This window comes from Alosa sapidissima, chromosome 16 (genome assembly GCF_018492685.1).
Source record: "Alosa sapidissima isolate fAloSap1 chromosome 16, fAloSap1.pri, whole genome shotgun sequence".
Classification (NCBI taxonomy): Eukaryota; Metazoa; Chordata; class Actinopteri; order Clupeiformes; family Clupeidae; genus Alosa; species Alosa sapidissima.
Window position 1 is genome coordinate 12,885,094 of NC_055972.1, and position 27,827 is coordinate 12,912,920.

The 27,827-nt window shown below is 44.4% G+C and overlaps 1 protein-coding gene across 1 annotated transcript in view; it reads right to left on the reverse strand.

Moving 5' to 3' along the window:
* Nucleotides 1-26,738, reverse strand: part of LOC121685456 (kinase non-catalytic C-lobe domain-containing protein 1) — a 31,623-nt gene extending 4,885 nt beyond the window's left edge. Inside the window, exons 1-28 of the mRNA XM_042066001.1 lie at nt 26,120-26,738; nt 23,599-23,797; nt 21,914-21,972; nt 20,153-20,299; nt 19,459-19,576; nt 18,175-18,950; nt 17,670-17,784; nt 17,370-17,441; nt 17,079-17,140; nt 16,621-16,779; nt 16,156-16,233; nt 14,720-14,792; nt 14,031-14,223; nt 12,864-13,597; nt 12,436-12,574; nt 10,152-10,483; nt 9,037-9,467; nt 7,720-7,813; nt 7,137-7,234; nt 5,464-5,678; nt 4,740-4,850; nt 4,483-4,633; nt 3,363-3,545; nt 2,964-3,173; nt 2,238-2,314; nt 1,165-1,318; nt 805-927; nt 160-219 (exon numbers count right to left, since the gene is read on the reverse strand). Coding sequence (XP_041921935.1) covers nt 160-219; nt 805-927; nt 1,165-1,318; nt 2,238-2,314; nt 2,964-3,173; nt 3,363-3,545; nt 4,483-4,633; nt 4,740-4,850; nt 5,464-5,678; nt 7,137-7,234; nt 7,720-7,813; nt 9,037-9,467; nt 10,152-10,483; nt 12,436-12,574; nt 12,864-13,597; nt 14,031-14,223; nt 14,720-14,792; nt 16,156-16,233; nt 16,621-16,779; nt 17,079-17,140; nt 17,370-17,441; nt 17,670-17,784; nt 18,175-18,950; nt 19,459-19,576; nt 20,153-20,299; nt 21,914-21,972; nt 23,599-23,797; nt 26,120-26,224 — 5,268 coding nt within the window. The 5' untranslated portion in view covers nt 26,225-26,738. The remainder of the gene's footprint in view (nt 1-159; nt 220-804; nt 928-1,164; nt 1,319-2,237; nt 2,315-2,963; nt 3,174-3,362; nt 3,546-4,482; nt 4,634-4,739; nt 4,851-5,463; nt 5,679-7,136; nt 7,235-7,719; nt 7,814-9,036; nt 9,468-10,151; nt 10,484-12,435; nt 12,575-12,863; nt 13,598-14,030; nt 14,224-14,719; nt 14,793-16,155; nt 16,234-16,620; nt 16,780-17,078; nt 17,141-17,369; nt 17,442-17,669; nt 17,785-18,174; nt 18,951-19,458; nt 19,577-20,152; nt 20,300-21,913; nt 21,973-23,598; nt 23,798-26,119) is intronic.
* Nucleotides 26,739-27,827: the final 1,089 nt, after the last annotated feature.

Below are 27,827 nucleotides of genomic sequence, written 5' to 3' on the forward strand. Positions count from 1 at the left end.
GGGTGGTGTGGAGACACATCAAGACCACATTAGCCAACTAAAAGCAAATGTGGTTCAACCCAGAGAGAGAGAAGGTAGTATCATAGTAAATACACCTCACTGTGGCCTCCCTCAGGTATGTAAAGCTCAGGCGATTAGTGATGCATGGATGGTGCTTACCTGAACAGCTCGAAGTTCCTCAATAATCTCACACACTTTCACACTGAGATGCTTCCATGCCTGTTGAGAGAGATGGGTGGAAACTGTAATAAAAGGCAATATTTGGTCTTTGCAGCTGTATATCAAAACTGGAGATACGTTTTCCCTGAACTGTAATGTTTGTGGAAGTTATTGTTTTCAACTCATTTTAATGAGTCAAAACAACAAGCTTAATAATTATTGCCTCACAGCTTAATACATAGTGCACATTAGCATATTTTGCCACAGACATGATGGGCATAGGCACCCTCCTAGTAAACAAAAATAATACCAAACCCGCCTCCAGATTAAATGAATTAATTTAAAATTTAAATACACTGAGCACAAAAGAGGCAATCAACAACTCATTTCTGGGGAGGCTGGGAAAACAGAAATAGTTCAGCCTGGAATGGACGACCCCTTAAATAAAGTTTTCAATATCGCTGTGTATACATGAGGTCCATGAACTATTACCTTTCCCTATTGTTGGAACTAATTGACACTGAATTAAGCTTATCCACAATGCCGCTGAGATAACTCCCAGACTACGCACACACACACACACACACACACACACACACACACACACACACACACACACACACACACACAAGGCTCCAGTCTTACGGGTAATTGCCGAATGATGACATTCTCCAGACCGGCGAGGATCTGCATGGCCGTGGCGAAATTTCTAGACTCGTAGCAGCACTTAGCTATGGACAAGAACTTGGCGAGCAGAGCTGTCTGCACCTAAGAACCCACCAGAGAGAGAAAGAGAGAGGGACAAAGAGAGAGAAAGAGAGAGAGAGAGAGAGAGAGAGAGAGAATCACGTCACAGTTTTATGGTGGCTTTACAAATTCAACGGCCACGCATGCAGACATGCAGTCTCATCATCCCTGTGCGTCATTTCTACGCTAATCTCGACAGATTGGCACGCGCCTCCCGCAGACAGCGGAGTGTGCGTGGGACGCGAGCGGGTCAGGCACCTTGACGGAGTCGCAGATGACGATCTCGGCGGAGACCCAGTTGGTGACGCTGTCGGCGTATCTCAGCAGATGAAGCAGAGGTGACTCCTGTGGCGAGGCCTCGGACAGGCCGTGACCGGCGCCCTCCGCAGGCACCGCTTCAGAAGACACGCATCTGGGAGACAGCGAGTCATTCAACAGCTCATTAGGCCAGGCTTTCAAACATGACATGTACAGACGTTTACTCACATAGCAGGTGTTTTTCTCCTAAACAAAATACAGGACATCACATATATATGACTGCATGAACACATCATGCAGTTAATCCTGGTCCTGAGGTGCCACAGGAGGTCTAACCAAAGGACCGTTTAAAGCCCCTCCATGCTTTACCAAATGTACCAAATCATGCTTGTATACTAAGACTCTAAATGACAGTAAAGTTATAGAATAAGTATATATACTCTTTTGATCCCGTGAGGGAAATTTGGTCTCTGCATTTATCCCAATCCGTGAATTAGTGAAACACACACAGCACACAGTGAGGTGAAGCACACACTAATCCCGGCGCAGTGCCTGCATCAACAGCGGCGCTCGGGGAGCAGTGAGGGGTTAGGTGCCTTGCTCAACGGCACTTCAGCCGTGCCTACTGGTTGGGGTTCAAACCGGCAACCCTCCGGTTACAAGTCCAAAGTGCTAACCAGTAGACCACGGCTGCCCCACAGTTGTGGATTAGTTGTGGTCACATTCTCATGGGTAAGTGCAGGATCACTAATAAAGACTCCTCTGGCATCCAAAGAGTTGCACTAAGGTTTTCAGATTTATAAAATATGAATGTTTATGTTTCAGTAATGCAGATGCTGATGACACAAGCCAGCCTCCTCCTGGTGCTTTCTGTGAGTGTGTATGAGCACAACAGGTTGTCATTTCAGCAGTACTACAGAACACACCACCATCTGTTGTTCCTCTAATTATGCTGAATGGAATGCATGTGCTGGACAATACAGTGTCAACTTAGAACCACTTGAGGTGTGCAGTTCTATTCTATATGTGTGTGTGTGTGTGCGTGTTTGTGTGTGTGTCAGGTAGAGATTCACCTGGACACGGTCTTGTCTTTGACCCCTTGAGCTCGTGAGTTGAGGAAGTGAACTGGGTGACAGCTGTGGAACATCTCCTGAGAAGGACCACAAAAGGGTGGCAGAAAACAATATGGAAGACCTCTAGTCATTATTAACAAGCCAGACAACTACAACTAGAATAGGGCACGAGAACAGAGGCGGCTGTATACGGACAAGTATACCACTGTTGATCAAAGATACCTGGCCCTGGGTGATCAGTGATCGCTGAATCTTTGTCTCCCCCTAGAGTCCAAGCGTGTATGTATTTCTGTGTAAGTTTCAGTGTACACCAATGGCTACTTACAGTAATCAATGATGCTGGTTGGCAAAACACTGCTGGTAATCAATGACGCTGGTTGGCAAAACACTGACATTACAATACAGCTTTTAACTTGCCTCCCAAACACAACAAAAATGTAATCTATGTAAACAGTATGATGTCTCAGATTGCCAATGCTTATTCTTTAGAGGATTTAGTTGTTACTTATGTATAAAGTGTATACATTCCACTGACAGTTGGTTCTTGTAAATTATGCTGTCAGTTTGGTTCTACATTGATATGATTTCATCTCATAATTCCGTCCTCTGTCCCAGTGGTTTGTGTTTTACGCGCGCGCGCGCGTGTGTGTGGGTGTGTGTATATGTGTGTGTGTGTGTGTGTGTGTGTGTATGTGTGTGTGTGTGTGTGTGTGTGTGTGTGTGTACCTGCTCGAGCAGTGTAAGCTGCTGGGCAGTGTGCTGTGCACTGTGCTGCTGCTGGCTGAAGGGCAGGCGCTCCTCAGCCCTCAGGCAGGCCGTGGGACCCAGCTGCTTGAGCAGGGACGAGTAGCAGGGCCGTGGCAGCACCGCCGCGATGGAGAACACCGGCTCCTTAGGCTGGGGCTCCACCACACGGGAGAGACGCCACTGGAAGCTCTATACGGGCGCGCGCGCACACACACACACACACACATGCACACACACACACACACACACACACACACACACACCCATACATAAACAAAGACAGAAATATTTTAGCAACCCTACTGTCATTACACTAACACATTAATTGAATAATCTGCTGTGCCACTTTCTCTTCTTCCTGTGTAGTCAGCACCACACCTTTTTGCTTCCGTCATCGACTGACGTCCTCCTGCAGAGGGCATGAACTGACTGGGCGTCCCCGTCCTCCAGAGCACAGTCTGGGCCCCAGCAGGGAGCAGACTCCCCTTGGCTCCATCTCTTCTCCAGCTCACCCTGGAGCACAGCAAGCAAGCTCTCTCCTCGGCAGTCCAGTGGCGCCACCTGGGGTATGAACAGTGACACAGCAGCACAACAGGGATTAGATAAGAGCAGCAAGAATGTTCCGGGAAAAAGGAGAGTGGTGAGGAGTGCTTAATTCTTTTACTTCATTACAAGTCTCAGTGCTCTCTATTCACTACGTAAAAATAACTTTCCATCGTCTAAAATTACCATAGAACACAACTGACACCTCAGCTGCACTAATTTCATTGGTCAACTTTGTGTGTGTGTGTGTGTGTGTGTGTGTGTGTGTGTATGTTTGCTCTAAATAGGCTACTTCGCTGGCAGAAAGAACTGGTTCAAGACCATCGAGTTTAAAGAGCCATTCACACCAAGAACGAGAACTATAACGATAACAACAAAAAATATTGGGTAAAACTTTACTTGACAGTATCGGCATAAGAGTGACATGACACTGTCATGAACACATGACACTGTCATGACATATGAACCCTAACCCTAATTCTAACCTCTAACCCTAATCCTAACCCTAACCCTAACTTTTTATGACAGAAAACGAATGTCACTTAATAACAGAAGCGTTATGTCATAAACGTAAAGACTTGTTTATGACACGTTCATGACAGTGTCATGTCACTTATGTTGATACTGTCAAGTAAAGTGCAGCCAAATATTGTTCTTACTAGTATGAATGATGACGTCCACACATAAACTATAATGTTAAGGACATGTAGAACGATATCGTTGGGGATCACTTTCAGAGCAATTTTGAGAACAATAAAAAGCTGACAGCTAATCGGAACATTTTAGCCATCACATTCATCAACATGAAGAGACACTTTCGTCATGATTGCCCAGTGTGAGCGCTTTTATCGTTATCGTTATAGTTATCTTCATAGTTATCCCTCCTGGTGTGAATGGCCCTTAATGCCTGATTGTACAGCACAGTTTCTCGGATGGCGGTTCCTGATTCAGTCACCTCTGAGCAGAGGAAGGTGGTGAGGGTCTGCTGGAACCCTGATTTGGAGGGGAAGTCCACCAGCCGACAGTCCTCTACCCAACAGTGCAGAAGGTCCAGCGAGCGGTTAAAAACCTTAGTGGCATCTGAGGAGGGGTCGTCCTGATTTTCACTAGATGAGAACAGAGACAGGTTCACTCTCAATGCCAAATTTAGAGCATTTTTAACAAATGATAGGAAATATGACATAATTTCATCTTTTCTATGCTACTACTCACCCTGACACTCTCCTGAAGGTCTCCATTAAAAACTGCAGAACTTCTTCAGGTTTGCAGAAGTAACGGTATGTGTAGAGGAACTGTTGGATGTAGCCCTCGATGTGAGCATCTCTAGCAGTAACAGATATCAGGAAGACATAAGGTGAATTGTCAGAGATTCTTTAATTTAGTTTTTTCCACTGCTTGATTGAATTTCCCATTGTCCTGCGTAATTTAGAATGTGTATTAACCGTATGTTATTTGCACACCTATGAAGTAGATCCAATTTATTGCCCGTATCACACTTGTATATTAATTCGCCAAACTAGTTGTTAAGTTTAAATTAACTGTCACGTTGAATCCAAGCTGTAAAATACAGAGGTTCAGAACATAGCAACATTGTAGCATATGACGGAGGTGGATTTTAGCTGGTTGGATGACATGTAGGCTAGGTAAAATAGCGATGTTTCAAAGCTATGGTTCATCAGAATCCTGAGATATGCCTGCTTGACAACGGGAGAGATGGACTGGCCTTTGGCCATAACAACCTCCGCTTTGCGTCGGGCCGTTTTACCATCTAGAATGTGTCGTCCATTATCCCTTATTTAATGAGTATTAATGCATTATAACCATAGCAAGTGTTTCATATCACACAATACTCCCCATATAAAAGATTAAGAACACACTATACATTGTGGAATACTGTTTTCATTTGTGTGAGTGTGAGTGTGTGTTGCCAAGTCACCTGGCATATAGGTAGGACATGAGGCCCAGAGGGGTCCCTGACACCAGGAGACTGCTGCCGCTTCCTGCCAAGCCCCCTTTCCCCTTCCTCGCCTCGGGCAGCAGAGTCAACAGTGCTGGGTCATCCTGAGGCTGGATCTCCAGGCCACCAGAGCCTCCCTTGGCCAGAGAAGGCAGCAAAGACACATCCACACCCTGCTGGTCCAAACACAACACCTACGGCATGACACGCACACACACACACACACACACACACACACACACACACACATAGTTGCCCCACATTATACTAGAAAAATGGGCTAGTATGGTTAAAGTTTCAGGTAACACTTTATAATAGCTACACACAATTCATCATTTATTAAGCCTTTGTTACTTATTAGTTAATGGTTTGTTCATCATTAGTAATTTCTTGTTCATACATAATTTATCATCAGTAAAGTTCACGCAATTATAAATGGTTTGTTCATAGTAAATAAGCCTATCCCAAAAAATATGTTTGTAAGTACATGATTTATACTTAATAAGTAATGAAACAACCACTTATAATGAAATCATTTTTTTATTATAAACCAGTTGCAAACTATTACAAAATGCTTTGTTCATCATTTGTAAAGCATTGTTCCTATGTTAATTCTCATAAATAAAGAATTTGTACACACAGTTATAAATGGTTTGCTCATAGTAAATAAGCCTATTCAATGTTTATGAATTATCTTTAATACTTAATACATTCTGCAATAATATTTTGTTGATGAAGTAATATTTCTAGTATTTAACAGTTATTACAAGTTACAAGAGGTTAGTTAATGATATTTTGTGAGCTTATCTAAAGTGAGGACTTTCTATGCCTTGCAACACATTTTCAAATGAGTTGTAAAGATTACATTCACATTCATTCATTTAGCAGACAAGCGACGTAATACACATTGACATAACAAATTGAACCCCCAACTTTTCAGGCTACTGCATGCTGGTCCAGCTCCTTATCCACTAAGTCGCTTTGGGTGAAAGTCGTGTAAGTCGCTTTGGGTGAAAGTGTCGGCTAAATGAATAAATGCAAGTGTAAACTTTATAACTCATTTGTAAATGTGTTGCAAGGCATAAAACGTCCTCACTTTAGATGAGCTCGCAAAATATCATTAACTAACCACTTGTAACTTCTGAGTTAATTATGAATTATAGTATTAGGAAGTGGTTTATAAAATATGTATCCTCACCCTTACTAATCATTAGTGCATGTGTATGTAACAACTGTTAAATAATGAAAATATTACTTAATCAAAAACATATTATTGCATCATGTATTAAGTATTAACAATAATGTATAAACATATTTTAGATTTAGGCTTATTTACTATGAACAAACTATTTATAACTGTGTAAACAAATGCTTTACTGATGATAAATTAGAAATTACTAATGATGATCAAACCATTAACTAATAAGTAACGAAGGCTTAATAAATGATGAATTGTGTGTAGTTATTATAAAGTGTTACCAAGTTTCAAAAGTATAAATGCATCGTGCAAAAATAAGAACGCTTCCACTGATGCCTAAAATAAGACTTGATCTTATTATAACATGGTCTGTCCTTGAGCATAAAAGCTTACATAAACTTAAACTTAGAAAAACTTACAGAGCAGCATTTCATTGAAATTCAGCATATTTTACCTCAAGGTACTTTCTCACAGCGTCTAGAAACTCCACTTTGGTCCTCTGCTCCTCAAACTGAATCTTTAGTTTTGACAGCATAACTTTCGCTTCCGATCCTTCTCCCAATATGTAGAAAGAGGAAAGGATAAACAAATAAAGGAGGTAAGTATTTCTGCTTGACTTGATAAGCATTCCTCAAAAACAGCTGAGGGTGTAAGCATGGCTTACACCTGACCTATGCTCAAATCTCAATTGAGACTGACAATGGGTCTGGGAAACCTTCATTCACTGAAATGGAACTTAAATTGGTACATTAAACTCTTACCCAATCTTTTCAGAAGTACAACAAACATTTTCAACAAATGTTTTAAATGCAGTTGTATATTCAATTCCAAAGTAAATACATGTCCATATCGTTTAACGCTGACACCATCAGCACATCCATTGGTTGCGTTGAACAACGCTGCTAACTTTACTCCTCTGTCTGTCATATAAAACCCGCCCATTGCCGGATAAGAGATTTGGTTTCTGGATTTTTGGTGATTCGGGACTTCCTTTTCTGTCCAGGCTAGAGGGTTTCGAGGGTCTAGAAGGTACACACCTTTGTTTTTCCGTTCTTGTTTAAGTAACTTGTGGTGGAAATTTCTGGTCTTCCTCATGTTTCTGGTCTCTATGGTCAACTGCTGGTGAAGTTCCTGCATAGGCAGAAAAAAAGAGCTGAAATCAGCTTCCAATTTCTCCGCTCACAATCTGCAAACCCTTAAAATACCAGCTGTTCTGCCCATCCAAGATTCAATTATATGCAGTAGTGCTGAGCAACTACTTCATAGTATAAATTATGCTATTTTACCACAAGTAATAAGAAGCCCATGTGTCTGAGGTTATTTGTGGTCATGTTTAAATGGGTTACAAAAACCTTCCAATACAGTGTAGCATTATTAACCAAAATAGTGGATGTGTTGTGGAGCATATGGCTACAATAAGTGCTGCATTCTGAAAGAGAGCATCTGTGTGGACCATGAGGCATCACGCTACGAGCCCCCAGCTCTTCACTATGGTTACAGAGATCGATGTCTCTTTGAAGTGCTGGGAGGAGCAGATCACACACGCACACACACACACACACACACACACACACACACACACACACACACAAAGGAGGCTGTTTCTTTCACTGTGCAACAGGGAGGTCACTGTCTAACTGCTCTTGTGAAGAGAAGAAAGTGCATTTCAATTCATTGCTATTGCTATCAGGCTCGTCATCATCAAAGTTCACACTCTGGTAAAGATTGCGAATAAATATTCCATTATGCCTTGATAATACCCACTTTGTCTGAGGTGCACTTATCATAAGAGATGATAACTACTACAGTGGCTGTGTTTATGCAAAGTGATACTTCAACACAGCATTGGGCACTTTCCCTGTGATTGACAGTTGGATTGCCAAGCCATATCTTATTTCTAAGCATTTAATTCAGGATACACAAGCATAAATACATGTCAACTAAAGGACATGCCTGCTGAAATTCTTTTAATTCAAAAAAATTGCCCTTTTTTAAAACGGTTAGCATTAAGCGGATTTTAATATAGATAGAAGTTAGTGAGCACAAAAAGAAAGCAGTCAAAACATGGACAGCTGTGCACAGACCCAAAATGACAAGAAGATTGGACTGTTGTTTACACAACTAACAATTAGCATGACATTAGCATTTCATTAGCATATTTTCTCCCTGTCTCTCTCTGTCTGACTGAAGCAAAATATTTCCCCCAACCCTTTAATCCTCATATTTACTATATCTTCCTCTTTCTATCTCATCGTGTAAAAAGCTATCTTCTCTCTTTCTTCTTCACTCTCCCCCCCCTCACCTCTGTCTGTCTCTCTCTGCGTCTCTTTCTACTCCAGCCACTGCCGACCCACCTGGGCTTTCTCCTCCAGACTCGAGGAACCCTTGCCGTGACGTCCGAGCTGCCCAGCGTACCTCACCACCTCCTGGTTGAAGCACTCCTGCGCGTGGAGGGCCAGAGCCCAGGCCGGCCTGTGGCAGCCGAGCCCGTGGGGGCCACCTCTGGCCAAGCCGCCGAGTGCCCCGAGGCTGTTGGAGCCCAGCGAGTCGGCGTCCTCCATGTCCACAGAGGAGTCGTGGTGCAGCTGGCCAGACGATCCCGAATCGCCAGGGTCGAGCTCCAGCCCGAGCCGGCTAGCCAGACCACCGCCTGGACCCCCGAGCTCCTCCCAGCCCTCCAACGGGCTCAGGGGCTCAGATGGGCTTTCATCAGGGGCTTCCTCAGCGGGAGACCCCGTGCCCTCCATCAGCCCCCCGAGTGAGCCCCTGACACCTCTCACCTCCACTAGGCAGCAGCAGCAGCAGGAGGAGGAGGAGGTGGAGGTGGAGGAGGAGGAGGAGGAGGTGGAGGAGGGGATCGAGAGAGAAAGGGGAGAGTGGAGGGAGAGAGAGAGACACAGGGAGGGAGAGAGGGGAAGATCAAGATAATGAATGAGATAATAGGCCTCTTAATAGTGTTGAACACACCATTAATGTCAAAAAGGGCACAATAAATAATTCAATTCTGTCAACATACACATTGTTGTAGAACAAAACTCTGCTGTATACAGCGCAAAATATTTAAGGCTTCTGAGAGGAACAGAGAGGAAAGAAACATCATCTTCATGCTGTTACTGTTGATTGAGAATGTTTGCATAAGAGCTGAGAGGTTCTCTTTGCCAAAAAATTCCAATTTCCTCAGCAACCACTTCCCGATGACAAGAGCTGTGTGGCCTCCTGGGTAGCCTCTGGCAAGACTCAATGCACCACACTCTGTGCTCTTCCTTTCAAGGGCCAGTCATGCCACTAAAAACCCCTTTCAGTAGCCAATCACAGAGCAATGCTTTTATTCTTATTCTCAGTCAAAACTGGAAATAAACCCTACTTGACTGTCTTTCCAGAGAATCAGATCAAATCAGTTCTAAAGCATCTAAAGCACATGTGATCACGGCAAACATTGCAACAGATTTGCCATACGCATATTTTCTACCTGTGGCACCATGCCCTCTACTCTCCTTTGATATCACTTCCTGTTTTCGTTCCTGCAGACATGGAGTTGTTGTCTTCTCGTGGGTGCTCTTGCGTTTGGGTGCGTTCTCTGTTGTTCTGAGTTCAGTGGTGTTCCCCTTCTTCTCCCTGTGTAGTTCTGGTGGGTGTGGCAGGTCTAGCGTTGGGGCAGCGAGTGAGTTAGCCGGCCGTGGGTTGGCATGGGAGTCGAGGTGGGAGCTCTCCACCTGGTGTGTGTGGTCTCTCCGCCCTGCACTCTGGGGTGATGGGGATGCCCTTTCTACTGGCTTTGATGGTGCCTGTTCATTAGAGGCTCTGTGTGGGGTCATCCAGCAGTGGCACAGACATGGGACCAAGAGAAGGGAGAGAAACAGGAGAGAGAGAGAGAGAGATGAAGAGGCAGGTACACACACACACACACACACACACACACACGCACACACACACACACACACACACACACACACACACACACACACAGAGTGTGAGGTAATGATAACTTCAGTTGAAAATGTACACACACACACACACACACACACACACACACACACACACAGTCACAGTCACAGTCACACTCCATAAAAATATTAAATAAGCAATGACAAATACACAGCAGAATATCTAAGCATGAAAAACACAGCGCAGATATGCAAAACACAATTTCCACAAAGCCCAAGGCTGACCTATATTCATATCATATGACCTGCTCACCAAGTATTCTATCAGTAACGTCAAATCCAGAGTTATTTTCCCACAACAAAATGCAAAAGTAAATGCAAAGTCAAACTTACTTGTTGGTTTTGATTGACAATACACATTTTAAAAAGAGAGCTTTGAAGAAAAAAGAAAAAAAAATGAGAAATCTAATGAGAATGAAAAAAAAAAAAAAAAGGCTTGATTAGTCCCGCAGTGGAGCAGCCTTCGATGTGATACTGATCCTCACGAGAGGAAAACAGGGACTGAGCCCAGAGTCCCACTTAGCGGCTGGCCCTCCACAAGATCCTCCCTCTACCACTACCTCCCCTCCCCAGCCCTCCGGACGAGTCCACAGGAGGAGGCTGTTCTCGAGGTGGGACCATCACCATTGTCTCCAGATAACACCCTTGCTCGGAAATGACCACTCCTGCATCTGCGAGACGGGCTACTTCACGGAGGGAGAAAGTGCTGGAAGGTAATTGTTTACTGAAGCAACTGATCAAAACGCCGCTTTTCCATCCCAGAGTAACACCTGCCCTCTCCGGCTCGACAGTGTATGGGAAGATGGTGTTAATGAGGGGAATGGATACATACACACACACACACTCAAACACACAGACACACACAAACACTCACACACTTTGCTCCCTCACTTGTGTAAACCACGGCTCGAGAGGCTCTCTTTGTGCGGACGCTGCAAAAGAGAATACTCAATAGGACCGGGTGAAGGACACTTCAGAAAAACACCATCATATAAGAGTACAGCGCACAGAGCCTCCGGGTACACACTCCACCAGATGGCTACGGGCTACCAGGCCCACCGTTACCATAGGGACTGCTTTCACCAGAGAGTGGACAGTGGATGTGTGTGTGTGTGTGTGTGTGTGTGTGTGTGTGTGTGTGTGTGTGGTCTTTCATTCATACACCTTCTCAGGAGAACAGTTAATGACACAGAGTGTGTTAGGAGAAGGATGAGTGCAAATGTGTGTGTGTGTGTTTGTGTGTGTGTGTGTGTGTGTGTGTGTGTGTGTGTGTGTAAGAGGTGCTGGTTTAAAGTGGCTCTTGTGTGAAAGAAATTTAAATATGAAGCAGCAAGCAGTCCCCATTTCTGGGCAAGCACTTCCGAGACGCCCTGCTCTGCTACAGCCCATGATGGCTTCTTTATTCCCTTGCTCACAGCGCCAGTCTGTCCTCAAGTCTGTGGACTATGCCACTATACACACAAAATATACAACAAAATGGAAATAAAACTGTTTGTGTGTGTGTGTGTGTGTGTGTGTGTGTGTGTGTGTGTGTATTTGTGCGTTTTGTGGGGGTCACTTTCCGAAAAATATTTACTTCCTGCGTGTGTTGGTGCTCAGCACATATGCGGGCCACATGGGCCTTGCCCTGGTATCTGTATTTGGATCACGTCTTGTTATTTTTTCTTATGGGTCAAAGCATCAAAAGTTTTAAAACGTGGACTTTTTACTTTCTAAATCAGCATGGCCATGACAAAATGTGTAAGAGAGGGGACAGGAGTATGTGTTGGAGTGCAGCACATGTTCACGAGTAATCACACACACACTTACACAGAAAGAAGGTCATAATTGACAGTGCAGTACAGCACAGCCAGGAGTTCCTCTTCCCAGTACAGGTCATAGAACTTCTCCGTGATGACACGGCAGAAGGTCTCAAACTGCAAATCCCTCAGGGAGAAGATGTACTGCCCTTTGAAGAGAAATGGGAGACAATCAGCTGTTTATTTCCACCAGAGTCACACACAAGCCATTTAAAACTATTTTGAAGTCCCTCCCTGTCTGTAATCTTAATTATCCCAAATCGAGTTACAAGAACTATTATCACACCACGCAACGCGTCAGAACCTCGGTGAGAAATGGAGCAAATCAGGAATCCCTCCTGACCGTAGGAGTTTTGTTGCATGGTGTGGAAAAACAGATCAGATGTTGACACTGTGTGTGACTGCTGGGATAAAAAAGGTAGGTGACAGGTCACGTACCCATGGCCAGGTCGTGAATTCCATTCTCCATGTAGCCGTCGTAGGCAAACTGTTCCCTGAGCAGGGCAATGACGTGCAGCAGAGCCGGACAGCAGGATTGGCGGGAAAGGGGAAGAGAAGGGTCCGGCTTGTGGTGGCTTGGAGTGGTCCTCACCTGTGGTCTTCCTCTAGGAGCACATGCATCGAGGATAGTTGAGCAGCCAGGTGAGGAGTCGGTCTGACGATGAGACGCAGTCGCACCAGTACTTCCAGCTACACTTTTCAAAGAGCCGTTTATAATGTCCGACATGTGTGAATGGGATATATGACTCTGAACTGACCCTGTGGTCAAGGGCAGAGCGGAAAGGTCTAGTCCTGTGAAAGGCTGTGCAGTGGCTATCTGCACGGGCACCAGGGTGACCTTCCCTGTCTGGGGGTCCTGATGCAGGAGGAAGTTGTTGAAAACAGGCATGCAATTATTGGGTGGAGCAGTAACCCCGGTGTCTCCCTCCTGATTAGCTGAATGGTGGACCGGAGGGGTAGAACTGACAAGAGTCTGGCTACTTGAGGAGGAGGAGGAGTGGTCGTCTTGTGTAAGCCCGCCCACCGCTTTGGAAGCCACACCCCAGTCAGCCTCTGTCAGGTCCGAGCCTGTATCAGGGAGAGGTGAGCCTGAGGCGTGTGGGCGGATCGCTGTCACCTCCGGCCTCCCTGGGGATGAACTGTCAGTTCTCGTCAGAACTCCATTTGTAGTCCTGCAAAAGAGGAGACATGTCTAGCCTTGAATGCCTCGAATACCGCAAGACAGAGAGAAAGAAAGGAATAAGAAAAAGAAAAGAGAGAGAGAGAGAGAGAGAGAGAGAGAGAGAGATAGCAATCGTTGACAATACTCAGAAACAGTTAAGAGAGGGAGAGAGAAAGGAAGAGAGTGAGAGGGACAGAGAGAGAGTTTGAGGGAGAGAGAGAGAGAGAGAGAGAGAGAGAGAGAGAGAGAGAGAGAGAAATAGCAATCGTCGACAATACTCAGAAACAGTTGAGAGGGAGAGAGAAAGGAAGAGAGTGAGAGGGACAGAGAGAGAGAGAGAGAGAGAGAGAGAGAGAGAGAGAGAGAGAGAGAGAGAGAGAGAGAGAGAGAGAGAGAGAGAGAGAGAGAGAGAGAGATAGTGAAGAGAGAAGGAGTCAGCTCACGTCTCAGAGCCAGTCTCAGCCCTGGGTGGCTCCGTGTCCGTGCCCTCATTCCGCTCCAGGACGATGGGGATGAAGTGTGTGGCAGGAGAGGTGAAGGCCTCGGGCAGATGTGTCGCCGTGGTGAATGGGTAACTATGGGGAATGGGGCCCAGGACTGGAGCCAAGTGGCCATCGCTGGCTATGGGCTTAAAGGCTGCAGTGAGGCAAAGGCCGAAGGCCACCACATTACCACAATACCACCACACAAAAACATCTCATGCTCATCACACAGGGTTACATGATGACGTACTTAGCAAGAGGCACAAGTTCTGTTAGGAAACAGCCAAACAATGAATGTGACAGGGCACACAGCAAGATCTGATAGGGAGTTTATGCAGTAGTAGCACCAAAGCCCACTGGAAATGTTAGGAAAGACACCTGGTAAGAGGCTTTTTATACGAAGACAGGAAGATCTGCACACTTTAGTGGGTGTGAAGGTGTAAACAGCACAGATCAAAAGAACAGGGAGAATATGGCAATACTGCTTTCTTCTCATTACCCTCGGAACACAGAAGGCCTGGCTGACTGCAACAGCAGTTTACTGTGATAATTCATGTGGTGTACCAGGAGAAGGGAGCAGTGTTGCACTATTCTCTCCTTCTCTTGAGGAGGTAGGAGGCTAGAAGGAAGCAAAGGGACACTGAACACACCCGCTTTGACCTGTGCCTCTGAGTGTGTGCTGTCCACATCGCTGTGTGCCTCTCCAGGTCTGCCACTGGGTGACTTCAATAACAGACACGTTTCACCATTAACGCCATTGACACTGCATATGTCTGACAGCAGCTATTGTCATTTCACACCAATGAGATAAAGATATCAAGTGTTTGAAATTAATCCACACAACAGAAAATGTGTCCTCCTAAAACTCACCACAGAGTGGCAAAGTTACACATCCATCATGTAAATCATGTAAATCATGAATAAGAGCCTCCATCACTCTGGTCCATTTAAGGTTTAACTAGTAGCTCATGACTACCATTCAGGTCTTATATGAAAAATTACACAGACATCCTTAAAGGAATTATCCGGAGTAAAATGCACTTTAGATCAATTTACAGATGATTGGGAGTAGATACGTTGAGTTGACATCCAAATCATGTCATTCGGATGTGTTTTGAGAAAGTTCGATGTTACCGTTTTTAGTCAAAACTCGTTAGCCTGGAAGTGACGCGGGCATGTCATTTCGCCGCTACAAAACGCTATTTTTATACCTCTTCTACAGTTCCAAACAACATTACACTTTCATGGTAGTGAGTAGAGGGTCCCTAAAGCCAAACCGAACTATCCCGAGGTCTTTATGTGGTCGGATAGAGAGTCCAGAATGAATTTCATCAAGCCAGTACCTTTCCGGAAATGTTGCCATCTTCAGGGGAAAGTCCATAGGAGTCGATTGCTGAGTGTGGAGTAACACGCTCTGGAAATTCACAATTTCGTCGCCGTTTTTTTTTTTTTTAAAAAAACATAGTCCAGTATTTCTTTCGAAATTGAAATGAAGTTGTATGGACTGGACTATGTTTTTTTTTTTTTTTTAAAGAAACGGCGACAAAATTGTGAATTTCCAGAGCGTGTTACTCCACACTCAGCAATCGACTCCTACTGACTTTCCCCTGAAGATGGCAACATTTCCGGAAAGGTACTGGCTTGATGAAATTCATTCTGGACTCTCTATCCGACCACATAAAGACCTCGGGATAGTTCGGTTTGGCTTTAGGGACCCTCTACTCACTACCACGTAAGTGTAATGTTGTTTGGAACTGTAGAAGAGGTATAAAAATAGCGTTTTGTAGCAGCGAAATGACATGCCCGAGTCACTTCCAGGCTAACGAGTTTTGACTAAAAACTGTAACATCGAACTTTCTCAAAACACATCCGAATTATATGATTTGGATGTCAACTCAACGTATGTACTCCCTATCATCCGTAAATTGATCTAAAGTGCATTTTACTCCGGATAATTCCTTTAAGGATTTTGTAAGATGGATGTGTATGTGGCTGTACTCCATGGAGATTGAGACAGTTTGTAACAACGTGCGCAGTGTGAGTGAGGAGAGTCCAACGTGTGCAGTGTGAGTGAAGAGAGTCCTACTTTGTGGACTCTGTTGATGAGCTGGGTCCACACAGCCTCTGCAGCAGTGCCCTGGCGAGACAGGTAATCACGGCAGCTCTGCAACAGGAATCAACACAAACACATAGACAGCCATTACTCACATCAATGCCTAAATGATGCTATTAGGCATAATACACAGACATTTCGTCAACAATGCATCTTATGACTGATATTATGGACAAGCAACAGTGTGTGTTTTAAAACAGTAAGACAAAGTTAAATGAATTTCTTTAGAACAACTCATATATAATTCAAAATGCATTGTAGACTGCATAAAATAAAACAACTGAAAAAACAAGAAAAATCCAGCATGATATTACACAGTTACATTTCCAAATGAAAGCAGGTGCACTGAAGCCTGCTAAATGAGTTAAAGCAATGCAAAATGTCATAATGAACTGTAATTGTATGTGCATATGTAATGGATCATTGTGGATCATTTACCTTCTTTGCCATAACAATGGTAGGCCTCTCGATGGGGGTCCTCTTTGCCATCTCCAGCAGAAGCCTCTTCAGTTTTCTGGGCATGGCCAGCTTTTGATTAGGGGACAAATTGAACTTGGCTGTGGCCCAGAGGATGGCAGCCACCCCATACACACAGGCCTGAAACACAATCATGAGCTGTGACCGATCTTATGGGACTCACAGTGGAGCCTAGCCAAGTGTATGTATGCCAGGTAGTAGCTATCGACATATCCTTAAATGCACTGTATTTGTGCGGTTCACAATTCTACAGCAGAGCACTCGTTCAAATGTATCTCATTACTGATTATCGTGGATCTAAGCCTTTTTAATACAGTGTCAGAATAATTGATGCTTTTCTTTGAAATGACTACCTCATCCTGCAACTTTAAAGCAAAGTCTCTTCTAAAATGATGCAGGAAGTTCAAGTTCAAACAAACCTTTTCTGTCACAATGCCATGCTCCAAATATTCGGGTGCCAAATAAAAGGCATCACATGATCCTGCAGAAGACACATTGCCTTATTAAGCTGGTTTTACCTCATTACTTTATCACTTACTTTAAAATATGACTGTTCTTTAGAAGTATATTTAATGAATAGGCACACAAAACAGCTTTGTGAATATCTCCCAGTGTGTGTGTCTGTTTGTATCTGTGTGTGTGTGTGTGTGTGTGACTCTAGGCAGTTAGACATGTGGTCAAACAGTCTGGGTAGTCTATTGGAGCAGTACCTGTGGTTTTAGGCTTCAGAAATAGAATGTCACCCTCACAGCCCACATACACAGTATCCAGGCACAAATACGCTGAAAAAAAAGGGCAGTTCTCAGGACAAACACATCCATTACTCTTTCACACGTTAATCCTACTTAAAGAGTCATTAGATACAGAAATGCAGAATATGTCTTGTCTTTTAAAAACTGGACATGAAAAACTGGTCTCCAGGCTGTGCTTGTGTGAGAGAGTGATCATTTACTCTCCACAATAGAGTGCATTTTGAGCACGCTTGTGGCGCGGAGGACACAAGAGCCAACCTGGGAAGTCAATGTAGGTCTGGAGAGTGGCCAGACAGGTGTAGCAGAGCGCCCACAGCTCCTTCACTGACAGCGGCCGAGCACAGCGTGAGAGCAGCTCCCTCAGGGAGATCCACTGGAGCAAAGACAAGACGCGCGTTAAGGGGACCTACTGCAGCAAAATGAGCCACGCTAAAAACTTCTTATTAAGATTCCACAGATTCAGTACAAAATAAAAGTTTTAAAGGAAATGGTACCAGCAGACAATAAAAAATATTCAGTAGAAAGCCAAAGTTGCATAACGAGGTGTATACTGCAAGGTGATTGCTTAAGATTATTGCAATCTGGATTGAGGGAGGATATTTGCTTTTCACTTTAGTGAAATCTACTGGAAGAAAATAAATACATTATAGAAACACATACATGAAATGTAAAATACAGTACATGAAAGAACATTACCCAGTCTGTTACTGCTTTAATAAATAGGGTAATATGCCCTGACCAAAACAGAGCAGAATCCACTCACCTCATCCTGAGATTCCTCATTGAGGCACAGCATGCTTTTAGTCATGTGATTATTCGGACTGTACATGTGGTTGTCTCTAATGGTCTCCGCGCTTGACGAGGAGGGAGAGGTCTGGTCATCTATGGCCTCGTTCTCAGACCAATCAGCTACTCCACTTCCGCTGCCGTTAGCGGGCGCGTGAGCACCGGTAGTCGACACCTGCGGTCCAGAGGTCTCCTCAGGCGGCGGAGCAGACGCGGACCCTCTCCGGAGCACCTGGTTCCAGACGAGAGGCCGGCCTGCGCTAGGTTCGTCCGCCCCAATCTCCGTTAGGTCATCCACATGGGAGCTGATGTCAGGGTGCGGGGGCGGGGAGAGTGCCGGTGGGGGGTCGTGCGAGTCTGGGACGGACCAGGAGCGGTGGAGGACGGCCCACGGGGGCCTCCTCCTCGCCGGGGCCCGACAGTGCACGGGCGAGCTGTTCTGGGACCTGCTGTCACCTGGAGTCTGGAACACCTCCTGCGCTCCCTCAGGGACTCCAGCTTCTCTACCCATCAGGCCGTTCTCACAGCTCTCCTTTTCCCCCAGCCTCCAGGGAGAGGGCTGGGGGCAGTGGCACTGTGGTGGGGGCTGGTAGTCCTCTTCCTGGCTGATGTCGGCACAGCTTGCTGCGGCACCCCGGTCGCTGACGTGGTTCTGCCCCAAACCGCTGCACCCATCGGCTGAGGACTGTTCTGAGAACAGTTGGCAGGCTTTCACCTGCCTCCAGTGACTCTCCCAAGATGTCTCCCATCGATCTGTTAAATTCAAACAGACACCCAAAACCATGATCAAAGTGGAGAGAGCCTCTAATCCAGGAACCATACAACAACATCATATTGCATTTACATAGTGCTTTTCAAGGCACCTAGAGTTCTTTACAGTCAAGGGGGAACCTCACTAACCTAACTAACCACCACCATGACTAAACGTGTCTAGCATACTTCGGCATAACGGCATAATCAGAGAGAAATTATGGGTGGAGATGAATTGCACAGTAGAAGGTGGAACTGCACCAACGCAAAATACCTTTCAGAAAGACTTGTTTGTGGCGCAATCTGCAGATTTTGCATCAATGTATGGAAAAATGCTGTTATATGTTATATGAATTTAAATTATGTTGCATAATGGCATTTACATAATCACATGTTTGAAATGTTCACAGTGGGCCACAGTCTGCTTGGCAGTTTTCATTAAAAGTGCTTATCTGACTCATCTGGTCTTATGTTCTTTACATCAATCTAAGGGGACTGAGTGCAGTCAAACCTTGAAGTGTTGTGACTGATTCAATGGACAGGACTCTTCTTCCGATGGAAGACAGCTTGCGACAGATGGTCAGCGATGAGCTGGATGTGAGTCTGAGCTCTCCTAAAGACAGAATGTCCTGCACACACAGACACACACACACACAGACACACACACACACACACACACACACACACACACAGTTAAGTTCCTCTATCCAACCAAGAGTTATTTGCTTGTTATCTTATGATAAAAGGTTTCACAATCCGCAAAAAAACTGGCTCTAGAGGTTTATGTAACAGTTTATACAGTCTCTGCTCCCTTTAAAGATTTGTCGAACACTAAAGTCATTGTTACTCACTGCTCACACTTAGTGGGGCTACCTCATATAACATTACATTCAGGGCTATAGTGTGGCTGTGGCCACCCAATTGGAAAATGTTATGTCACGTCTTACAAACAAGAATCACTGGGTCTACACTGAGGTCTATACTCAGTTTGATGCTGTTACAGAACTGTTTTTGATTTTTTTTTAAAGTTTCAGTTTCTGCTGCAAGTACTGCAAGCAATGGGCATTTATATGTCTATACCTACAGTATGTAGCCTTTCAGGTAGCAGCTAAAGCTACCAAACACCACTAAACACGACTAAAAGTGCACACAGCAATTACCGGTAAGCATCCAGCACAACTCCCTCCACCACATTGACCCTGTACCTGCGGACGAGGCCTGTCCTCTGGCTTCTCCTGCTGCATCTGCTCCAGCAGCCTCTTGGTCTCCGGCCCCAGCTCCGCCTTCAGCTCGGGCTCGATGACAAAGTCCAGCGCCGCGCAGAGGGTGCAGCCCAGCGAGTACACGTGACCCTGCGAAGAGAGAGAGAGAGAGAGAGAGAGAGTGCCCAGGGAGACACTCGGTCAGCCTCATACTACAGATGGTGGTGGCACACACCATCTCCTCGCAGAGAGAGAGAGAGAACCGAGGCTACAGACATGTGCAGGAGCCCAGAGAGGTGATAATGATCACAGCTGTGACTCATGCCTCTGCTTTCCGGGAGAGGAATGGAAATAAAAACTGAGAGTTTGATAACCATGTTTAATGAGTCAGCCAACACTGCCAACAGGAACACAATTGCACAACAGTAGTACAGATATGCTGATGAGGAATCTGGTGAGGATGTTGGAAGTGTGTCACCACTGACAAATGCCCTGCTATGCAGAACGAGTAGGCTATAAATGTGTTTAAAATGGTGAAGCTAGATAACATAAAATCATTGTTTCGAATGGCTCAATACAAATGTATTGAAAATACACTAAATTAAAAAAGTATTATTGATTATTGATCCAGGTACCAAAGACAAGAATAATCTTTGAATTTCAAAATGAAAGCACATACAAAATGTTATAAAAGGACTCTTACCTTTCAAAAGAGTGAGTCAATATGATTGCATCATTAAAATATATGACCACCACAAATGCAAACAACTAGGCTATATGAAGACATAAGTGGAGCAATGCACAGTAGGTCTAGTAATTCTTCCTTCTATAATAGCGCAGAACATCAAAGCAGGGTCACCACACACTACAGAGCCCATGCTAGTATTAATTGATCTGGGTATCCTTGCACAGTCCACTGTATTAGCATTAGCATTCGGTAGGTGCCTATGACAGTGACACACTTATGCAGAGCTCCACACAGGCCGGCAGGGGCCAGTCTTATCAGGTGCTGTGTGAGTAATGTGGGGCCCTGGGGGTGTGATGGGAGTCAATGCAAACGCCTCTGAAAGCGTCGATTTGGACAGGAGTCATGTTCAGAGGGGGGGGGGGGCGGAGGCCCCGTGCATAATGGCTTATTTGGAGAGCGGCGACACACACATTACGCTCGGAATTGAACAGCTGATAAATGCAGCCGAGCAGGAAATCGATTCACCGGGCCACGCTGCCCTCGGCGCAGATTGTGAGGGGCAAGAGAAAGAAGAAAAGAGAGAGAAGGGGAGCAAGAGAGAGAGAGAGAGAGAGAGAAAGAAAGAGATAGTCTAAGTGCATGAGTGTATGTGATCAGGTGTGGCTGAAAAATGGGTTTCTTAACCACTGTTTCCCCTTAACACAGTCTGTTGACTGTTCTGCCAATTTATGTTGTTGTGTATTTCCCATTTGTGTTAAATCATGTGGAGATTCTAACCTCAGTAAAGCAGAATTGTATTGATAAAGGCTTATGCTATATATGCTCATATGCTTCTATTTGTATTAAAAAAGCATACATCAGTTTTGGCCATCTAATCAGCTGGTATCTATTAGATGGGCATACTTAGAAGGGGTATTATTTGTAATGACTATCATACTATACTTAATATACTATAGTCACTGACATAAAAAAGTCATTTTTTTGGAGGGGGAAATACTATTCATATCACCTAGTTATACACAAGAAATAATCGTTTCTAAATAGAGAATGATTATGAACGTCAAATGAACACTCACCTCAAATGTACTCCCAGTTCTATCAAATTCTGGAGGTACAAAGGAGCCTTCTGGATCGTCTGAAAGAAAAGGCCAGAGACCAGGTGATTAGAGATTTTGGACACTGTGCTTTTATAGATACATGACTAAAGGCAGACACACTAGACACTATACAACCGCAGCCGCTGACACATACAACTCTACAAGGCAATAACTGTGAGAATCCACAGTGAGCACCATGGACTTATTTGGTGCAGATCCTTTCTTAAATAGGGCACTGTTTTCTCCAGACGCAGTGAATACACACGCGAGCGACTTCTAGAAGGTTCTGGGCTGTTCAAAACTGGGTCAGGCTTGTCCTGGGCCTGTTTTTCTCGGTAGAACTTATTACCCATTCCCAGGTGTGAGTCTGAGAAACTCCTCAAGGTTATTACATCCAAACGGGGAAGGAGGAGAAGGGGGGGGGGGGGGGGGGGGGCCTGCCCCGTAAGGAGGAGAAGGGGGGGGGGGGGTAACAGGGCCTGCCCCGTAAGGAGGAGAGCACAGGGGAAGGAGTCAGAGGATGATGCAGGAACTGGGAAATGTGCATGAGAACCAGGGAAGGCAAAGCATCTCACACTGAGTAATTTAGTGTTACACACCTCCTACTGTTAACACAAAACCATCGTTATCAAGCAATATACCACTGTTGCTGAACAAAGAGGGTCCTGCTGTTTCTTATGTTTCTTATTTTCTGAAATATACTGAATCTGTATTACTTTTCATCAGGAATTTTTTTTTGTTGAAAAAACATACCTTTAAAAAAAAAACAAACAGACTGTGTAATCTGTCGTCCCGATGTACTACAACAGTGCAGCTTTAGCACTTATTCATCATTCATCTTGATCTTTACCAGCAGCACTCTGTTAAAGTTGTGGGCTAGATCTCAGTAAATTTTTAATAGAATGAACAACACATCTGTGATGAAAGTACCCAGTACTTGTGTTTGTGGATAGCCAGTGGAGCAGAGGAGGGCAGCTGGACCGTGCTGCCTGTGGGGAGGGTTGTGGACAGGCATGATGCTGGGTCACTGAAACTGTCATTTAGCAAGGCATTGCTCTGTGAGTGTGATATAATTATCTACATATTTCAAAGACATTAGGAATGCCAGTAAAAGCAAGTATATTTCTGAGTCCAGGTGACAGAAAATATATAGTAACTGTTTCACATAAAATGTTGGGTACGAACTTGAGAGGAGAGCGAATAATGGCACTAAATTAGAGTAAAAACAGGTCAACCATAGAACAGCCTATCTGCATGTACTGTATTAAGTCATGAACCACTGGTAAGAATGGAAGAGCTCACTGTGTTCTGCACTTACTAAGCAGAGTTTGCTTCATCTGAACAGGGTACCACCACACATCCCGTCTCAGTCTGAACAAGAGGCAAATAAGTCTGCCCGAACAGCACTCTGAGAAATCTAATTCTGTTTGAAGTCTTACGTAATCCCCACTTCTCTCCTCAACCCCTCACCACCACCACTGGAGTTTTTGGGCAGCACTACAAAACTTTGCTGAGTCATGGCTTGAGCACAGCACAGCACAGCACAGCACACATTGGCACCAGGCTCAGCCTCAGCGATGGGCGAAGACGAAGAGAATGGGGTGTAGGCTGTAGCGACTGCCTCGACTCCGATCGGCCAATCAGGGGACCGAGCACTGACTCACCGCTGAGCTGCTCCATGAAGCACACGTTGCCGTGGGCGTTGAAGGCCAGTGTGTCGGGCGTGATGCAGAGGGTGTGGAAGAGCGGCGACAGAGCGATGCCCTGGAGCGAGCACACACACTCCACACACACGGCCAGCACCTCCTCCTCTGACAGACAGCTGTCTCGCAGCGACAGGATGTCCGCCAAGGACACATTTTCCTAGGAAAGGCACACGCATACAGTTTACAATTCACAATGTCTCTGTCTTCTCTCCGTGATATCTGTTTTATTTCTGTATATTTGTTGTCTAAGCTGATGTCTATTTGTTGTCTGGTTGCTAAAACAATGTAATTTCCCTCTGGGGATTATTACAGTCTATCTATCTATCTATCTATCTATCTATCTATAGACACTGGTGATACTAATAGATGGAGATATATACATCTATCTATTTATCTATCTATCTATCTTTCTATCTATCTATCTAGATAGATAGATGTATATATCTCCATCTATTAGTGTCACCAGTATGCATGCACTGTATAGACATACTCACACTCACATACACACAAATGCACTCTGTAAGACAATCACACACACACTGTGCATGACCATACCTGTATGCTAAATGTACACCACCACCACCTGCCCTGACATAAATAATCCCCTGACCACAGTGTCTGATTTCACAGTCGTGCAAAACAGAATTTTTAAATGACTAAAAGCAATCCAAAACCCTTTCTCTGGAGACTGACTTGCATCATTACATAGCAACGCATGACCCCGTCTCATTGAACTTAGTGAGATCTCTCACTGTCAGTGGACACAATAGTTGGCCTTCAGTGTAATTTAGCTTCTTACCACAGCTCCAATGACATTTGAAGCCTCTTAGGATCATAGTGTCTCTCTTGTTGTAAGCTCATCACATTAGAATTCCATTACATGTGTTTTACTACCAACAAGTACAATGTCTCATTCATTTGAATGAAAGGCCAAGAGCAGTCTGTGTCCTATACAGTACCACCATCTGTGGTCTTCTTTAGCAATTGGACTTTGTTACAATTGGTTTGATTCCATAGGTTGGTGTTTTAGATCTGTAAACTATAAGCAAGCCATGGTAGAGACAGATTAGAGACTCATTCGGCAATGAGTTCTGACTTTACAGAACTATTATTCATAAATATTGCTAGAAACCTGAGCCCATGATATTCTATTTTAGACAACACTCAAGACATTGTGGCACAAATCTGTCTCTTCATCTTCACACAAACATTTCCAGTGAGTGCTCTTCATTTCTTGGAATTCTCAGACAAATTGACATATGAGAGCTCGGAGACGATTAACAGACGTCCTTTGTGCCACTTTGGTGCCACCACAATCTCTGCACTTGGAGAGGAGCTCATTGGAAACAGCCAAGTACAGTGTTCTGCCAGGGAAAAAAGAGGCCAACGGCACAGAGCATATTTTACATGGGTACCATTATGCTGAGGTCTGTGAAACACTAATAAGAACTACACAACAAATGCTGATGGGCAAACAGTTTGGGATAGACGGTGACAGAAGGTGGTTGTAGAGGCCCATATTAAAGAAAATAAAAACTAGCGCATATAGGGCAAAGAAGAACTGCTCTTGACGCAGCAGCGCAATCCCATAAATAGACGGATTCCCTTGAGAACAGCAGAGAAGACCAGTAGCTCGCTAAGTTAAACATGTCGGCCTACATAGCTCCCCACTCCTCACTCCCTCGACTGTCACGGTTCAAGTTCACCGTTAAATATCACTGACAAGGAACGAGAACTCGAGTGGGCGAGTGAAAAGGAGAACGTGGGAGAGATCGAGGCGCTGAGTGAGAACAGTGAGTGGATCAGTGTGAATGAGAAGGGTGACTTTTGCCACTGGTACTTCATCAGCTCATCAAAAAGGCTGCCCCTAAGCCCAAAGACTAAACATGTGACAGGATGGAGATTGGTCCTATAAAGTAGGCTATCCCTGGAAGTTTTCGTTACTGTAGCAAAGGCTAGATGGTGGTGGTGGTTGGGGAAGACAATGCACTGCTTCCTTGTTGCCCGGGTATTTTATGTCCATATTACGCAAACATACGCGTAAACATTACAGAAGATATGACAACAATTTTATGACTTCAATATTGGTATTAAACTGTGGTGAATTCAGTTGTTCCGCTTAAGTTTAAAAGGGTGACAACTCTGGACTCACATAAGTTAAAAGACATACTGTAGATGGATCTACTCTAAGAGAATATCTTAATTAGAATAATATAGCCTAGAGCCAATTTTAACTTGCAGGCTACTATAATAATATTATACAACATTCAGACGAAGTCGCATGCAGTGGTGATGACACGTGTGAGAACACATTGCGAAATCTTATGCATATGAAGTCACCGTCAGTTCCTTTTCATTTTTGACAGACCTTGCCCAATATCACAGTGTAAGGCAACTATAGCCTAATGGACAGGACTACATATAGGCTACTAAACACAGTGACATTAAATCCTCCACGAATGTCACGAAATGGTCTTACCTCGTCTTCTAAGAGGGGAGGCAAATGCTCTGATTCATAACATTCTTCCTCGTAATCTTCTTCTTCCTCGCCGTAAGCAACCACAGCAGTTACAAACGTCCCCATATCAACTGGAGCACCACAACGCGACGCAATTTTACAAGCCCTTCAAAACTGTTGTGTTGCAGTGTCATACTTGGCACTGCCCGGAACACAGGATCACTAACAACCTTACCTATCAGTCTTGTTTCCCCTCGCAACACTACACCGACTGTGGGAATACAAACTTCCATGCTCAAACATTTGCGCGGAGAGAACGATACTTGTCTGGTCGACAGAATGTTGTGGCATTCTTCCGCAGAAGGTGGATTTGGATGAGAATTCTCAAGAGTGTAGAAAAGAAAAAAATGTGGAAAGATTTCTGATTTGTTGTCAATAAATGAAGGCGATGGGGCACTTTGACAACTATGCTGTCATGGCAACCACCGCCGCACCCCCACAGAAACATGGACAGTGTTCAACTGCTGCTCTACACCGCTTCCACCAACTCCGACCGACCATCCTTCCACAGCGAGAGAAACACACCTTCGCGTCACCCTCAGCCACACTCCGACTTGTATCGTTTTGTGGCTTTGCAAGACTGTTGTCTAGCATTGTCATACAAGACCACTACTGCAGACTATATCTATTGTGGGCTATATATGTGCCATTTAGAATTGATTATGCATTTTCACAGGGACATTAGGCTACAAAATAGCGCCGGCCTCTGGTGAGTCTGAGACACAGAGACACTACAAACTTGAAGACTACTCTTGCAATGCAGGAATAGTGGGGGAGTGAGTGAATATAGTACCACATGTAGGGTACACGCTGTATTGTGCCTTAGTTAATATTTCCTCTCAGTTAGCCTAGGCCTACATAATATGGTAGAACACATCAACAGACCACTCAGTGAGAGCGCGTGGGAGAATTAAAAGCCATTTAATTTGGCTCCCGCTGCTGTACCGAGTGAATGTTTCAGTCGGTGGCACCACCTCCACACTTAGCGGTCGCTGCACCGAAGATAGGCATGTGAGAAAGCCTAATCTACATAATGACTTTACTTTATTTTTCATGGAGATTACTTTTAAATTTGACATTTGATCCTGTAAGTATAGTGACCTGAGTAAATAAAACAACTACAAGTTTAATTAACCATAAGACATGCATGTTTGTATTAGGGTATGTATTTGTCCTAATTATATCAAATATTGATTTTTAATTCCTTCAGTCATCTGGATTTTGATGAAGAATAGTTTGTAATATAAATAGTTTCAAACCAAACTAGACATGTGGGAGAGAACAATTCATTACCAGGTTGGTCAAGAGAACAATTAATTACCAGGTTGGTCAAGTAGACTCTGTACATGCTATCCCAATTGATCCTATTAGAAACACTGTATCACTGTCTTTGGTCTGTGACACAGAGAGGCATGGGCCATATGGCTTATCATAAAACATTGTGTATTTATAGCATCTCGTGACAACCTGCAGTAAAATCCAGCTGTGGTGTGCAGGCTAGGCTATAGATACAGTAGGGGTGGGTATATAGCAACACCTTTGAAGGTTAGATAAACACTATCTGTGTAAACCACTATCAGTGTTCTGTTAGCCTCAGAATTCTGATGGTCGGGATTTCAGCATTGCCATTCTAGTTACCTTATATAACCATGTCACAATCGGAATTTTC